Source organism: Xenopus laevis, chromosome 1L (genome assembly GCF_017654675.1).
Source record: "Xenopus laevis strain J_2021 chromosome 1L, Xenopus_laevis_v10.1, whole genome shotgun sequence".
NCBI lineage: Eukaryota > Metazoa > Chordata > Amphibia > Anura > Pipidae > Xenopus > Xenopus laevis.
Window position 1 is genome coordinate 192,573,695 of NC_054371.1, and position 17,989 is coordinate 192,591,683.

The 17,989-nt window shown below is 37.7% G+C and overlaps 2 protein-coding genes across 5 annotated transcripts in view; one reads left to right on the forward strand and one right to left on the reverse strand.

Annotated features, from left to right (window-relative positions):
- Positions 1–2,208: 2,208 nt before the first annotated feature.
- arsk.L (arylsulfatase family member K L homeolog) lies at positions 2,209–17,732 on the reverse strand. Of its 3 annotated transcripts, XM_041583191.1 has the most exons (9): positions 11,875–11,942; positions 9,387–9,557; positions 9,134–9,263; positions 7,953–8,112; positions 7,514–7,796; positions 7,142–7,313; positions 5,470–5,694; positions 4,632–4,859; positions 2,209–2,649 (listed from the first exon to the last, which is right to left on the reverse strand). In XM_041583191.1, the coding sequence occupies exons 3-9, from the start codon at positions 9,201–9,203 to the stop codon at positions 2,369–2,371; spliced, it is 1,419 nt and encodes a 472-aa protein (XP_041439125.1). In that variant the 5' UTR covers positions 9,204–9,263; positions 9,387–9,557; positions 11,875–11,942; the 3' UTR covers positions 2,209–2,368.
- The window catches only part of ttc37.L (tetratricopeptide repeat domain 37 L homeolog), a 61,672-nt gene continuing 61,369 nt past the window's right edge, over positions 17,687–17,989 (forward strand). Inside the window, exon 1 of one of the 2 annotated variants that reach the window (XM_041580877.1) lies at positions 17,687–17,830. The gene's annotated coding sequence lies outside the window, so the exon portion shown is untranslated. 2 annotated transcript variants of the gene reach the window in all.

A 17,989-nucleotide genomic window follows, 5' to 3' on the forward strand; every position in this document is an offset into this window, starting at 1 on the left:
TAAAGCACTATGGGGAACGATGGCACTATATAAATAATTATAATACCTAATCTAAAATAAAACCTTTCAACAGGATTAAAATGTAAGTACAGTTAGATTTAGCATCATTGTAATCATCTGATCGAGATGATGGTCACGTCGAAACCACTTTGAGAAGCTGCTGATAGATCCACTTATCATAATTACAGTATTGTATGGAGAATAAACAAGTGGAACATATGTGTGCTTGAAACTGAGGAGATACGTGATGAGCTTTATCCAGCTAGGATAGGCTAAAGTTTAAGTGGCTTGTACATTATCACAAACAAGGTACTTCTGGTTAGTAAGTCTTACTGCTTTCATACTGGAACTCCAGGGAACACTATTATTATTGCAAAAAGTGAATGCATTTCCCTGGTGCTGTGCAAAATAACTTCTGCTTGTAAAAAAGCTTTTTACCTATAACCAGACTTTTTTTCTATAACTCATTATAATACACAAAAGCCGTGAATATCTTGTAAATTATATCCTTATAAACGGTGAGTAGTGATGTCATCAGTTATAAACGGTGAGTAGTGATGTAATTTCTGTCACATGACTCACTAAAATTTGTGTATTATAATAAATAAAGTACCCCCAGTTGTAAAATATGAGGATATTATAAGTTACCTCGGAGTTCCATGACCTGTATAAAAACACTCGGCCTTCGGCCTCGTGTTTTTATATGGTCATGAAACTCCTCGGTAACTTATAATATCCTTATATTTTACAAGAGGGGGTACTTTATTCACTATATAAACCACCTATCAATGAAGACAAACTGTTGAGACTTTGTTGTGTGATACTATATACAATTACATTACAGAGGAAGTCAGCTTTAAATTGTCACATTGTTGTTTGGCTTTGCGCCACATCCAACTTTTAGCCAAAGTAGTAAAGACACAGGTCGACTTAAAGGAGAACTAAACCCTAAAATTAATATGACTAGAAATGCCATATTTTATATACTGAACTTACTGAGCCAGTCTACAGGTTCAGCATCTCTATAGTAGTAACAATCCAGGCTGTCAACGTTTTCACAGGAGCTCACCATCTTGGATTTTGTTAGGCGTGTCAGTGACTCGTACATGCTCAATGTTCTCTGAGCAGCTGTTGAGAAGTTAAGATTTTGGGTGGTCTTAAATTATCAAGCAAAAAATGAGGTATGTCTGCCATATAAACTGATACTAGAGGGCCGATTATTAATAATAATTTCTGATACTAACTGCACTGTTTTCAGAGTTGCAGTGTATATACAGTATATTGCGCAGACAGCAATTAGATTACCAGTTTATCACTCCCTCCTTTCACCCTATGGGGTATATTTCTCAAAGAGTGAAGTTAATAGTGAAATTCCGCCACTTTCCATTCATTTCTATGGGATTTTTAAAGGCGTATTTATCAAAGGGTGAACTTTCACCCATTGATAAATATGCCTTTCAAAATCCCATAGAAATGAATTGTGAGCTGCGGAATTTCACTCTAGTGGCGGAACTTCTCTCTTTGATAAATTTACCCCTATAAGTGTTATAGAAACAATTATGCATTATGCAGAGAGTTTGTCTATACAGTGGTCACCTAATTATCTCCTTTGCAAGGGCCAAACATGGAGTAACTTCAATTTCCCAGATTGCAACATTTAGCTCAATAAATAACAAAAAAAAACCCCAGCACAAGCAGCACAAGCCCTGTTCATTTCACTCATGTTGAAAAAGGGGGTACAGAGCCCCTTTTCTAAAAGGCATCTTACTATGGAATAGAGATTTTTGTTAAGCGTCCGCACTCTGTCTGGGTAATCTTCGGGGTGCACGGTCAATTCTCAGACACATACTTCAAATTTGGAATGAATCATCCCAAGACCAGCACTTCCCTTTGTAAAGGGAATGATCATCCTTGAAAAAGGTCCCGAAACGTTGGGCATTGATACTATGCAACAATAAAAAGATAATGTTTTTTCACAAAAGGGAGTGCTAGTCTGGAAACTATTGGTGTATAGATAATTACCGTGCACCCCTCCTTCTACTAAAATTGGCTTTGGAGTGCGGATATTCGTTCAATATATATATATATATATATATATATATATATATATATATATATATATATATATATATATATATATATATATATATATATATATATATATATATATATATATATATATATAAATACCACAACACTTTTGTACTTTTGTACTTTATCTTGAGTTCTGTATGTATTGGAAAAGTACTTTTTTTCTGTACTTAACAATGACTGCCACACAACAAAGTAGCACACAGAGTTGAGTACAGAAGGACTGCAAAAACCAACAGTTAGGAATAATGTCCATTATTGCAGAATAATCTAGTTCTTAATGTTGGCGTGTGCTTTTAATCCACTTCTCTATTGCCATTTCATATGCTCTTGGTCTTTTGTTCCAGTCTGCGTGCCACCGGAGGTTAGCTATGACATTTGTGTAGTTTGCCCCTACACTTGCCTTCCACAGTGCAAACTGCTGCTTGTTGTATACATGTACAGAGGCTGATACTTTTGGATAGTCAACAATGGAACGAAGCTTTTTATCCATCTCTTGAACCTTCTCAGGAACCTGTCCTGCAACATTTGTTAGCTCATCTGGATCAGATGATAAATCTGAAAATAATAAATATATTGAGATTTATGGGTACAGGAATCCTGCCAATAAAGCAATAATTGACATATAATGGCTCATATATGAGTAAAGGCACAATGTTAGTGGCAAATATCTGAATGCAAAACACCATTCAATAAGATAATATTGCCTACATGAGCTACTAACTGTGTGCAAGTTGCATCTGCTAAGGCACAAAGCAAACTGTTTTTTGGCCCAAGGGACTATACTTTGCACCTTTCACGAGTAGCCAGTAAAACCAGAATTCCTTTTGCACATTCATATTTCAAATCTGTTGGAAGTTGCACAACACACAATCTTACTATAGAATGCTTTGTAAAAACATGGTATTATATGCTCGAGTTTTGAGCTTTGCAAGTGGTACTTCTTTGGTAATCAAGCCTTATGTTTGTGTTATATTTGTACAGGTATGGGACCTGTTATCCAGAATGCTTGGGACCTGGGGCTTTCCAGATAACAGATCTTTCCATAATTTAGTTCTTCATACCTTAATACCTAAATCATGTAAACATTAAATAAACCCAATAGGCTGGTTTTGCTTCCAATAAGGATTAATTATATCTTAGTTTGGATCAAGTACAAGCTACTGTTTTATTATTATGGAGAAAAAGAAAATACTTGGATCAAATGGAGACTTCACGTCAAACATCATAGTACTCCTAGGGATTGATAACATATTAGCGACTGACTAAATTATTAGCCATTATTAGTCCTTATTTTTATCACCCCCTCTCCAATTTTGCCATTTTGCCAAAAAGATGTTACCCGCTCGCAGCGCTGACAGACTCATCCACGGGAGGCCAGAGTGTACAGGCTGTACACCCACCACAACTGTACCACCGTGTATTGTTTCAATAAAGCTGCATAACAAAAATTATCACTCTGGCCTACCGTGGATGAGTCTGTCAGCGCTGCGAGCGGGTAACATTACTGTGCAAACCAAGTATCGGACTGAAGCTACCGACAACCCGCGATAGCTGCGACGGACGAGGTGAGGCTCCGCCATTTACATCTCTCTTACATATTCCAATGCCAAAAAGATGATCTTTAGCAGAATTCTGCAGGACCTCAACTGGAGAACACATTTCATTCATTACAAGTTCTTTTATTTCATAAGAAAAACAGAGGTTTAAGTACCACACTTTGGTCAAATTATAGAAATTCCCCTGACTCTCCAAATCCTTCTATTATATGTTTATCCTGCACTGGCCTATTTATGGACTGATTACTACCACTAATTAACTGTACAAAGTGCAGACCAAATAAAAGCAATGTTCTTTATCATTGCTGCCTCTAGATCAAGCTTACAATAAATATTGTTGTGCAGGGAACTGTTTCTATGCAACAGTGCCCAAAATAGCATGTTGTAACGCCATATAACCAATTTCAGAGTGGTTTGGTAAAATTGCTCATATTTGTAATAAGTTGAATTAGATGTTTTAAATCTACAAGAAGCAAAAATCGCAGTTTTACATTAAGACGTGAACAGTTAGGTTCCCCTGTGTGCAGCATCTGCTTTACTAGACCTATGAAGGGGTAAAAGAAGGGGTACATTTTATATACAATGATGTGATTTAGTAATAAAATACAATATGCATTGCCATGTGCTGGATTACTATGCAGTACACTACAGCAATATTTTTTTTTTTCATATCAGAAAGCTTTCCTAGAATTACCTTCAATTCCCAAGTAACAATCAATTTGTATTGTCTAAATTACCTTTGGGTTTTATCATTTTCATTGCCAGCTTATTGACAGTTTATTGCCAGCTTAAAATGGCTCAAACATATTCCTTAAATCCAGCCACTTAAATTCTCAATATACTTTGTATTAAATATTTTATCTTTTTTATCATAATTGATTATTCTTGGCAAGACATACAGAGCGTGACCTAGAACACTTTTGCATACATATAAAATAATAATGCACAATACAAACTTTGACATGGTATAAAGTAACCTACCAAACAACTGTGGAGCAACTGAATCACCGTCCGCATATGCAACATACTTCCAGTAATTATCCCAAAGCATGTAGGTTGAAGCATTTGCATCGGATCCATGAAACTCACTCATCGCCCAGTTAGGATGTACACTGATAGAAGGCGATACATTTTTATTTGAACTTGCAGACAATAAAGGCATGAGGGAATATCCACTAATATTTTGTGGAATCTGAACTCCTGCAATTTCTAGAGGAAAAACAAAAATGCTAAAATCATATTTGCTTCCACACAACACATCTAACAAAAATTGCCATCTAAATTGAACTTCTAAAAACACATTCAAATTTTTTGCAAAAGCTGAAGCATTGTGGTTTTCAGATACTGTCTGTGCATAGTGTGCAATAAAGCCTTTAAATCCAACATTTTATAAGTACTCAACACCAAATGGGCTTAACAATGAGCTACTAGACTGAGTTCTTCACCACAGCTACAAGTAACAAGACTAAATATATTTTATTTGGGAAACAGTTTTATTTGTGAAAGTGTTTGTACTAATGAGTAGGTTCTCCAAATATTGTCTAAGGTAAGGACGTGTCCTACTCAATGAACAGTTTTACCAACCTATAGAGAGAAAGTGATGTTTTTATTGAGAAAGGAGGATGAACCAAGCCAGTCTGTACTCATAGGAGAGAAACAATGATAAAATGAATTGAGTGAGTAAGGGACTGACATATTAGGGCTTGTTTACTTACATAGGATAATTAATTATGAATTGACAACAGTAATTGAAAGCTGAACTGTACTAATTTTAAAAGCTAAAAAAAGAAAATGTGAATGCTGTAACTTTAGTCCTTACCAAGCATTGTAGGGTAAAGATCCACAAGTGACACTACAGTTGATATTTGCTGTCCTGGACTTATTCTGGGTCCCATTATTAGCAGTGGAATATGGGAGCTTCCTTCGTACATGCTCATTTTATAAAACTGTCGGTGCTCCATGGCAAGCTCTCCATGATCTGAAGTGAACACCACGTATGTCCTACCCAAAAGTCCTGTATCATTGAGTGCTGAAATAATCTCACCTACGGGAAGATTACATTTTAGTTTATAAAAAAACATGCTTTGGAAACATGGGTCACATTTGTTCACTATTCACTTCCTGCCCCAGTAAAATTTCCATATTCCATACACAATAGGGTCAGTTTCATGGGGAGCTAATTAGGCTAACAGTAAGTTTTTAGTTCATGGGAGCTAATTAGGCTACCAGTATGTTTTTAGAGTGTGTGAGGAAAATGTAGCAACTGGAAGGAACCCAAAGAGATTTCTCATCTATCCGTTACTCCAAGACAGCAGTGTCTTGGCTACTAAGCCACCTTACTGCCCAGGTTATAGAATGTTAGCTGCCATATTACCTGTCATACTTCCATACTTACTACACCAACATTTTAAATTAGAAAAAATTGTTGATTTCATTCAAATCTTCTAACCAGAAAAATTTTCATCCCTGAGGTGTAAAGAATTCCTGGTAAAGTAGGAAATAATGGTGGCACTATGATAGAAAAAATTCCAAGCAGTGTAATTTTTCGAAGAGCAGCATAAGGAGCAGCATAGCGGGTACGAAAACAAGTTAGTGTATCAGACTTTTTTTGTCCGTTAGGAGAATAAGTACATTTTCCGAAGCACATAACCAGAAAAAATCCCATCTGCCATATGCATATTGCCAGACTGTCAAGTTTTTCAGGTTTAACACATTAAATAGCCCCTGCTTTGTATTAATGTGTACGTTTTTGCAATCTTAGTTCCATTAATGTCAACTGAATCCGAAAGTTAGTACAAGAAACGTGCTACGTTGCAGTAAGCAGGTGTTAGCATTGACTTCAGAGAAGGTCTCTAATAGCCTCTAAATAGCTGGTTGGGTTGGGAAAGACATGTCACCTTTAATTGTATACCTAATGCATCCTGTCACCTACACATAGCTAGCAATCCCACAAAGCAGCTTTAATATAAGCAAAAATATGTTAGAAAAAAAGCATGTTGCCCATGGAAACTAAAGTAGAAGTTCGAAGAAATTATGAGTCACCATCAGCAATTTAAATAAAATATGTCTGTCTTTGCTATTCTTTACCTGCCTTGAATGTATTGTCAAAGCCCAGCATATTTAAAGGCCATGCTGCAGTGACTTTTTATATTTCTTTTCATTGTATAGCCTCATGATGTTTTCCCCAGTAGTCTCAGCAGTCATGACATTTCAATGTTAATGTTATGGACAACACTTGTCCTTGGCTTTGTTATTATAAATTGTTTTGACTCCTTCCAGATTTACCCATAAGATATTCCAAAACTGTTCTTTTTCAACTCCCCTCCCTGAATAAGGGGCTAAAAAGCAGATAGAATTATATAATTTGGGGCAAAAACAGATCCATTTTTTATGGATAACGATTACAATAATACAATAATTACAAGTAAATGACAATCTGTTTCTAGATTTGTCAGGAGTAAAACAGCATTTATATTTTAGAGTTTCTTTACCAAGTAAGCCATCTGCCTCAGCACACATAGCATAATAATATGCTCGAATATCTCTGATCTCTTGTTCTGTAAAAGGTGCAGTGCAGTTCTTTGTGTATGACGAGTAATAATCCACTGGATGCATGCTTTGCAATGGTTTCCACTTGGGAATTGTAACATTCTTATATGGCACCTAAAAGTTAAATGTATTATTTAATAAGCTCTTTTGTTTTCCTGTCAGCACAGCATAAAAAGTGCATTAATATTTTAATGAAATGCCCTTTTCCAGTAGACATTTAAAAAATAAAAATAGAGTAAGAAACAGGTAAGAAAACTATCTCCTTATAACCCTTCTGACATGAAAGGTGCAACATTCGGATCTGCAATATGTACCTTTTGAAGCCAGTAAGGAGATGTTAGAAATGTGGACGATCCAAAATTCTCTCCCATGGTTTCTGAAGGGTATGGATGTGGCAAATTTAAACCCAGGTACAGGAAGAAGGGCTGTGAATGGTTTTGAGCTGCTTTTTGTATCCATGCTGTAGCTGTATCTGCATTCTTCCAGTCCAGTGCCATAACTCGGGTCTGGGTCTTATTACCAGTAAGGTTGGCACAGGGCCTGCCTTCTTGCCTGAGCAAAAATGGAACATCTCGAGTCCAGGCTTCTACACGGTTACTGGAAAACAATATACAACAATCTACTTTTCAGTTCTGTTACACCCACATGAAATTGTCTCTGTGTCCCTGTTTTTATAGAACACCTTAGCACATTTACTAAAATGAGAAAATTCAAATGCGTCAATGGTGGGGACTATGTATTATGTCCACCCACCTGAGGGAATGAGAACCACTTTTGTAATCTTGTTTTCCCAGCCGTTGTGTAACATATCCATTCTTTTCCACTATGTCCATCCATGTTGGGTAATCTGAATCGAGGCACTTGTAGTTATTCCAGGATTCTGTTAAATGAGGGAACAGACCGCTCCACATAGCTGCGAATAAGATATAATTCATGAATCGAGATTCTAAGTGAATCATTTGGAGAATGAACAGTGCATTTTTTTGTTATAACAGAGGTCATATATTCTCCTCACCTAAATACTTTTATTGTAGAACTTTTGAACAGAGGAATGACTTGGAACAGTCTGAGCATTTAACAGGAGATGAAATGTGGTCCATATATACATATAATATGAAATATATCTTGGCAGAGTTAATCTAATTTCTAATAACAGATATAATTAATTGTACAGAGCTGGTAAAAGGACTTATCGTAACGATATTAGAGGGTAATGTAACAAAAGGTGCAAAATTTGCTACAGGTCTAGTCACTTACAACATAGCCACTGTTCAGCAGGTATTATTTACTAGTCATCCATTTAAAGTTAACACCTGATTGCTATGGGTTACCAGACCGTAGCAAACTTGATGAATTTTATTGCATTAAATTGAATCAATTCCAGTAAATATTGCAGGCACAAATAATAATACATAAACAGTTAATTGTGCTCTCTGCAGTAGAAGAGTCACTTTTTGCCACCCCAGGTAAGCTCCGGGGCAACTTGATTCATGGCAGGAGCACCCCTGAAAAGCTCTACAATGTACTCAGGAATAGTTCTGCTTGTGTTCATCAGCACTGTATTCATGAGGGGCAGCTAGGGGTATCACATTAGAAGTCCATTAGCTTGCACATCATTCAGACACACAAACAAGGGGTAACAGTTTTGTACCTGCCTATGGCAGGTGTTCAGTATAGAGCTCTGCTGTGCCTAATGCACTGCATTCTGCACCCAATGGGGTAGGGTACAGCTATACCCCTTTACTAAATGAGCCCTATAATTTAGCTGGCTAAAATCAAAATGTGAACCCTGCCTGTGCCTATTTCCCATTCTGACACATGATTATAAATGTTAGCACTGTGGGCCAGAGCCAATGTTTTGGTAATAATTTCAGATAACTGAACTATTTAATGTTTTGACTCAGTTACCACACACCAATAACCTAATACCCTACCTGCTCGGGAGGGACAGCAGATAGGAGAGTTTGTGTAGGCATTCAGAAACAAGGCCCCATGTTTTTTCATGAAGTTTATGTAGGGAAGGGACACCAGGCTATTTTCTGGAAGGAGGGTTAATCTTCCATCCTAAAACGGAAACACAACATTCTTTTTAATCATATTATTCATAAAATGTTTTTATAGGAGAGGAAATCACAATCACTGAGGGTGCCAAAAGTTAGGCACACCCCAGTTATTGTATTCACTTACCTGAAACCCCAGACTGGTGCTCCTATTAGCAGAAAATTGCCCCAGCCTGGGGTTCTTCTCAGCAATCTTCTTCTTTCTTAGAAAAATCCTGGATCCAATGCATGCACATTAGCGTGAACAGCCAGCTTTTTGTTAGAGTCCTGCTTTTCAATCTACTGTACATGCACATCCCTGCGAAGAATGTAGAAGCAGGAGTAGGATCTCTCTGTGGTGCCCACTGAGAAGGACCCTGCTGCTATCTGCTGATAGGAGCACTGGGTTTCTCCTTTAAACAATGACAGACTTAAAGGAAAACTATACCCCCCAAACAATGTAGGTCTCTATTAAAAGATACTGAGTAAAACAGCTCATGTGTAAAACCCTGCTTCATGTAAATGAACCATTATCATAATAATATACTTTTTTAGTAGTATGTGCCATTGGGTAATCATAAATAGAAAATTGCCATTTTAAAAAATAAGGGCCGCCCCCTGAGATCGAAAGATTCACTGTGCACACATACAAACCACATGTAAGGTCACATGAGCCAATTAACAGACAGAGTTGTGTCTTTTGCTTCCTCACTTCTTCCTGTTACAGTTAGTGTTGTAGTATTTCTGGTCAGGTGATCTCTGAGGCAGCACAGATAAAGTCACGAAATGGTGGTTCAAGGCAAGAGATGTAAAAGGGCAATATTTATGTAAATATATATTCCAGTTTGGTAAGATTCTTTAATATGTCATTCAATTTGATATAAACTACCTGTAGCTTAAGTATTTATTTTGGGGGTATAGTTTTCCTTTAACTGTCAATATTTACAAGCAGTACAGATATAGGATACCTCAAAAATTCTCATATATTAACTGAGTTTGCATACCAGTGAAGAACATCTTGCCTGCTAATGATATTCGGTTATAGTAAATTATTATGCCAAATAATATATTTTTCTACTGGATACCTATACTTTGGTAGTTTTTATTTTTAAATGCTACTTTAAAATGTACATACATTTTACCCCAAGTCCCTCAAAAAAAGTAAAATTGGGGATTATATGCAGGGTTGATTCTGTCCCGAGGTGGCTCCTGCGATAACAACCAGGGGGTCCAGGTCCAGGGGGAATGCATTGCTAGCACCGCATTGCTAGCACAGAGAGCACAATTGCGCTCTCTTCACAAGAAAAGCCTAATTTCCAGCAATAACTGGAAATCTCGGGTCTTTAAGTTACCAAGAGTGGCTTTTTGCTGCCCCAGCTAACGTACTCAGAGCTGCCGCCTGAGGCAAGTTGCTGGCAGATCCAAAATTCACTAGAAAAGCCGAATTTTTAGTTTAATAGCCGGACAGTGGCGGAACTACCGGTGGAGCAGGGGGTGCGAGCGGGCCAGGGCCTGCATCCCCTCAGGGCCCCCCGGCAGCCCACGCACCACAGAAATCCAGTGTATACCGAGGGGGCCTGCCCCCCTCTAGTTACGGCACTGTAGCCGGAAATCTCAGCTCTTAAAGTTACCAGGAGTTGCTTTTTGCCACCCCAGGTAACTTGTCCAGCACTGCCATCTGAGGCAAGTTCCTGGCAGATCCAAAATTCACTAGAAGAATTTCTGGTTTAATAACCGGAAATCTCCGTTCTTAAAGTTACCAGGAGTAGCTTTTTTGCTGCCCGATGCAACTTGTTAAGTGCTGCAGGCAGAGGCAAATTACTGGCAGATTACGAAACCTTCACTATTTCTGGGAATTCAAAAAGTCTTTTTTTCTTTGGTACAAGCCCTCGTGAATAGGTTGCTTGAAACACTGTGTGTGGGAGAAGATGGGAGTGAGTATTAGAAAGATTAATATTTTATGTCTGCAATGAGTAGAACTGCATGTGAAGGTGAGAATACAGTATTTATAATTGTGTGAGTGGAATTTCAGGGGAACACAAAACCTCTATAAACAAAATTGTTAATTTCAGTTGTCTGCCTCAAGCAGAATGCTTTAATATTTACTCTCCTAGGGGCAAAGATAACGCCTCTTCTAAAAATAGCCTAACATGACAAAATTACTGAAAAAACAGAGGCTATTATGCAATTCCTCTCTATGTAAACAAAAAGTGACAAACTTATAAACTGCTTTTCCAAAACTACTTTACTAAACATTACACATTGTTGCAAGGTACAAATACAAACTTTGGAACAACTTTGTCTTTTAACAGGCTGAAAAAAATGCCTGATTATAGAGCAGAAAGCTAAAGTTCTGTGTAGTGCGGTGGATCTGTTTCTACAGGAGATTATTTATGATTTCATGATACTGGCCCTAGGGCTGGAAAAGGTTTCCATGACAATGACAACACAAAATCATGATTCTCAGAATGGTTGCAACCTAAAATAGCTGCTTTTGCACTTACAACTTTTATAAATAGCACTGGTTGCAGTAACATGGATGTAATACAGCGGTCGGTAAAGTGTTTTCTCTCTACAACAAAATTTAGAGGCAGAAGTAGTAGTAGTAGCAGACAGGAATGCAATGTAATACTTACAAAGGCGTCACTCATCACCATTACCACATTAGACTTGGGGTTGTTTGGGGAAAGTGAAAGTGCCCTCACAATGTTATCCTCGGGCAAAGCAGAAAAGAGAAAAAGTGACAAGGCAATACATTTTTGAATCATCGCAGACACTGTTTGTCAGCCTTTCAGATGCAACAGGCAGCAGATTCTGAAGGGATCATTTCCCTCAGCCCAGTAAAAGCAGAATGTGGAAACTGAAGGCTCACAGCTAATGTTTATGTCTCATCACGAGACTGGGAGGAAGTAATTTGATACCAGTTCCACTTCCTGCCCATACCCAGAGCTGCTCCTTTGGCTGCAATAAGTTGTTCTTTATCTCATTTAAAGAAATGATGTATTTTGTTGGAAAATGTGGAAAACGAATGAGCCTGCTGTTGCACGATTGAAACTTACAGAGACTCACTGCTTCTCAGAATGCTGCCAGGCAAAGGAAAATAAACAATTTTATCTGGCTTTCTTATTAGCTTTGCCTTTGTCTACACCAGGGGTCCCCAACCTTTAGCAAACATTAACCCATAAGATGCCAGTGAAATGTTAAGATGTGTAACTACTGACTGGATTTTTCTGCCACTGTTACTAACCTGAAAAACTTAAAGGGGGTTGTTCACCTTCCAAACTTTTTTCAGTTCCCCAGAAATAAAGACTTTTTTCAATTACTTTCCATTTTGTATGTTTTGCTGTTTTTTCAAAATTTAAGTTTAAAGGGGAACAGCTTCCAAACCATAATTTGATAAAGAGGACTCAGAAACTCCTAATATACCCATCAAAGTTACCTGTTTCTTCAAAACATATGAATAAATGCAATTGTCTATGCTGAAATCCAGCTGTTTAACAGTTCTTCTCTTTCTGCATCATTTGAAATCCTGGCAGGGAAGGAGGAACTAAACACTGATGTTATTTTAACAACTTCTCCGCAGCTTACAGACAGCATGCAGGAACTACATAACCCACAATGCATTGCACAGTGATGTTCCGTTCCTTATTGAAATCAGATGTGCAGAGAATTGTGGGGTTTGGAGGATGCAGGCTGAGGACAAATGGCTGTTGATACAAAGTAACAGTAGTCAGCCAGCTCAGCAAAGTAGTCAGACAGATCAGCATGACAGCAGGGGGCTAGGCTTAGGGAACTGTTCCAAACCATTAAAAATCATGAAAAGTCTGCATATTTTTTTAACTGATGTATATTGCAAAGTTGCTTGCAATGATGTTTACTTTTCAAAAAGCTAAAGTAATGTTTGTGTTTGGAGTTCCCCTTTAAAGTTGAATGTTTCTGTCTGGTGTTTCAGTCTGGCAGCTCAGTAATTTAGGTTACAATTTTGCAACATTTAGAGGCAGATTTATCAAAGGTCGAGGTGAATTTTCGAATGAAAAAAAAAATCGAATTTCGAGCTATTTTTTGTGTACTTCGACTAGGGAATAGTCCAAATTCGAATCGAATTCGAAAATTCAAATATCGAAATTTATCATGTCCTGTCTCTTTAAAAATTCGACTTTGACCATTCGCCATCTAAAACTTGCTGAATTGCTGTTTTAGCCTATGGGGGACCTCCTAGAACCTATTTGGAGTCAATTGGTGGACTTTGAAAAATCAAAGTTTTTTTTGGGAAAACTTCGAATTGAATTCCATCGAATGCGATATTCCTTCAATTTGTACGATTCGAATTCGGCCGAATACGGACCTATTCGATCGAAAACAGTCCTATTCGACCAAAAAAAACTTTGACTTAATTTCGGTTGGTCTTTTTGAATTAGAATTTCAAAGTTTTTTCAATTCGAAATTCGACCCTTGATAAATATGCCCCTTAGTTGATACATTTCTCAGCAGCATCTCTGGAGTATTAGCAACTATTGTATCAATTCCAACAGCTGCCTGTAATGAAACCCAGAGATTCTGCTCAGCAGGGCCAAAGAGAAGAAATGTATCAACTAAATGAATCAATTTAGAACAGTTTACAGGGTTGGTGACCCCCCTCCCAGAGCTGCTTTAGAAGATGAAAAATAACACTTTACACTTCAATACGGTGACACATAGAAGATAGAAAGTAATTGGAAAAACTCCTTATTTCTGATGAACTATCTGAAACCAACTGAAATTAAAAATATGTTGGAAGGTGAACAACCCCTTTATGCTGGCCATAGATGTGCAGATTTTATTCTTTGTACGATAAACAATCGTTCTTGCAATGTAACGATGTACAACTAACTATTCAGATTAAATAAGTAGAAAAAATTACCAAACAGACAATGTTCTGACAATGAATTCACAGACAGCAATCGTACGAAAGTTATGTCCAACCAATAGTAGTGACTGTCACTCATTGATATTGTCAGGCAATACATGCAAAGAGTTAGCCGATAATCTTCTAACCTGTTTGATCGACTAAACAACCAATCGCCATTGTACAAAAAGTGTTGAGACGATTATTATGACTCCACACACAGTCCAAAAATCATAGTACAACTATATCTTTACATCTATGGCCAGCTTAGACTCAAACCAGGGACAGTATAGTCCCCTTTTCAACATGAGTTTAATGAAGAGAACTTGTGCTAAACATGCTTTTTGCATAGTGTCTTAATCACAAAGTTAATCAATACAAACAAGAAAAATGTAAGCTACTCCAAGTGATGTAGATAATTAGATCATTATACAACCCCCTCCCTTTACACTTTGTTGTGACTGTTTTGTTAGCAGGAGTCCATTAAGCAGGAGGGCTATCTTTGCAATAGTTATCTTATTATCTACTTTACAAGGGATTCAATTTCCCTGTTTAGCTCAAGAAACATCAAAAATACATTTTCATGCATAAACAATAAGCAAAAATAATGTTCAACACAAGAAGTTCTGCTGGGCAAGGGCATATACTGCCCCTTCAATTGAACAGACTTAGGGCCCTATATAAAATAAATTAATTCTTGGGCGTTTATTTTCCCCACTAACAAAAGGTTGCGTTTAGGAGAACAAATTTGCATCACTATTTCTCTGTTAAATACATTTGGCCCAATGTTTGGGTAACTAAATCAGGAAAAGGTCTCCTGATTTAGCTAAGCCTGTGTATGCCCAGTTTACTCTTTGTTTATAGTAAATGTCCTGCTTGTTTATCGCTTTTTGGCCTTATATGAATTAACAGACACTCAGTAAAACAAAGTAGAATGATTAAAAAATACATATTACTAAAATGCTGTCAGTGATATATTTTTATTATATAAAAGCAGCATAATTTGGCTTAATGTGAACAGACAGTCTGGTATTAACAAGCTAAGTTATATCAGTTTCTATTATAGATAATCAAGATTAGACACCCCAGTCAGGGAATTAGTGGGTGTTCATGGAGACCATGTTCATGTGGGTGCTGGATGATAGCCAGTATAAATGCAGGTGCAAATGGGCACGTCAGAGTTAAAATCAAAATGGCAGGGAAATGGCGATTTGCCATGCTGAGAACAGCAATTCGTCTGTGAGTAACTAGGTCAATAGGATGTCCCCAATTGTGTGTTAGCCTGCCCCTGACTGGGGTGTCTAATCCTGATCATCGATAATAAGGGCACCAAATAGTGTTAATATCTATTTATCTCAGGAATTTTGTGACTTTGTATGCATTTTTATGTTGCCACGCATCGCAGATCTCGGGATTCGTTTCATATAGTATTACAAAATACTTTCTACCCCCACTTACACAGTGCAGGGGGGCATATTATTCTGCTTCATATGCAGATAATCATAAATCATTTTCAAGAAGCCCACTTACCGATCTACTCTCACCTGATTTGTTAATTAGTGTATGAGGTGTAGTATTTGAAACGAGGGATCCCTCTTTACATATGCAGTGCTGCTTGCTTTTAAGTTGTTTTAATTACATTAGTATGGCATGTTGGTGAATAAATATTGCCTTTTACAGATGTTGATCTTCCTTTTGTGATTTTCATTATTGTACAGTACTGAGGGGCAGATGGGTTGGGGGTTTAGTCCCAATTTTTGCTATATATTATTATCTCAATTGGTTTGTTTGTGGACACCCCTACCCATTTAGTCCATTGTAGCATTGTTGATATTCGGTATCTATACCTCGCTTGTACAATTAGGTTTTATTTTCAGTTTCTATTTGCTCTCTATGCAAACTCTTCTTTACCAACTTTCACAACTCCATACCCCATACAAAGGTTGCACCTGTAAGAGGAATAGTACTGAAAAAGTACAACAACCTCCATCGCCTGTTCATGCAATGGCTGATACATTTGCATCAGATTACAGTCTGTGATGATGACGATGATGATGATTCCTCCTGTAAAGCTGACCATATATGTACAGATATAATCGTCCCGACAATTTTCGTACCATCTTCATAGGTCATTTAGTACCTTGGACAGGTTAGAAAATCTGTTGGATAATAATATCTTTGTGTGTTTTGCCTATCTGACGATATCCATGGGTGACTGTCACTATTATTTCTGGGACATAACTTTCATATGATTTCTGTCTGATTTATTTTTCCGACTTTAATCCTACAATTTAAAGGGGTGGTTCACCTTTAAAGTAACTTTTAGTATGTTATAGAACAGCAAATTCTAAGCAACTTTTCAAGTGGTTTTCATTATTTGTTTTTTTATAGTTAATCTTTTTCTTCTGATTCTTTGCAGATTTCAAATGGACGTCGCTGTCCCCTTTTAAAAAAACAAATGCTCTGTAAGGCTACAGATGTATTGTTATTGCTACTTTTTATTGCTGATCCTTCTATTCAGACTCTCTCCTATTCCTGTCTCTTATTCAAATCAATGCATGGTTGCTAGGGTAATTTGGGCCCTAGTTACCAGATTGCTTAAAATGTAAATTGAAGAGCTGCTGAATAAAAAGGTAAATAACTCAAAAACCACAAATAATAAAAAATGAAAACTAATTGCAAATTGTCTCAGACTATCACTCTCTGCATCATACTAAAAGTTATCTCAAAACAGAATTGTTAGTTTTAGATTGTTGCATTAAAACGAGCAATCAATATCCTAACGTTGGTGGTACAAGGAATGAAATCTGAACATCTATGGCCATCTTTAGACAGAGGAAGAACAATACCAAAGGCAATAGAGTTAATCTTTTTCTACTGATTTAATCAGTCGTTCGGCAAGAAGAATCGTCGCGTCTATGGGGAGCTTTACACAAGATAACAGCTGCCTGGTAGATCTAAGAAAAACACTCAATAGTAAAAACCCATGTCTCACTGAGACTCCTTCAGTTACATTGAGAAGGAAAAACAGCAGCCTGCCAGAAAGCATTTCTCTCCTAAAGTGCAGGCACAAGTCACATGACTGGGGGCAGATGGGAAATTGACAATATGTCCAGCCCCATGTCAGATTTCAAAATTGAATATAACAAAATCTGTTTGCTCTTTTGAGAAATGGATTTCAGTGCAGAATTCTGCTGGAGTAGCACTATTAACTGATGCGTTTTGAAAAAAAACATGTTTTCCCATGACAGGATCCCTTTAATAACATTCGGAACAACCAAGATTTTTACCGGCCAGCGGCAACCCTGCCATAAAGGACCATCACATCACATGTGCACACATATCACTCTGCTCACCCCCCAGGAAACCATTAAAAGTAAAAGATCGCACTGCGCTGCGCTGCTCCAGCAACCCTGAACAGAATACTGGGATGCCCTGACAACCCTCAATATACATCCGCCTACTGACTCCCACAACTCCTATATAAGAACGCGATTCTAATATATCACAATCTACAAATGCTCCCAGAATTCCCTAGTATCCGCCGTTCCCCGGCTATTACGTGATCCTGTCACATGTGAAGCGCTCACCAGGAAGAGGAGCTATAGATACTTCACAACTTCCTGCCTACATCTGGGTCACGTGGTTACGACGTCATCTGGAACGCCTCCATGCCACTTCACCCTGTCAGCTACAGTACTCTGGCTGTAAGTACTGGTTCCGAGTGTTCGGGGTATAACCCGAGCAAGTGATGTGAGTGGAAACCTCTGCCATTATACAGTGGGTGGGCGCAGTCACACAGGGCGAAGCCTTAGTCCTATCGCTGTATGAAGTGATAGAAAAGGCAGCTCGTGTTATATATTACT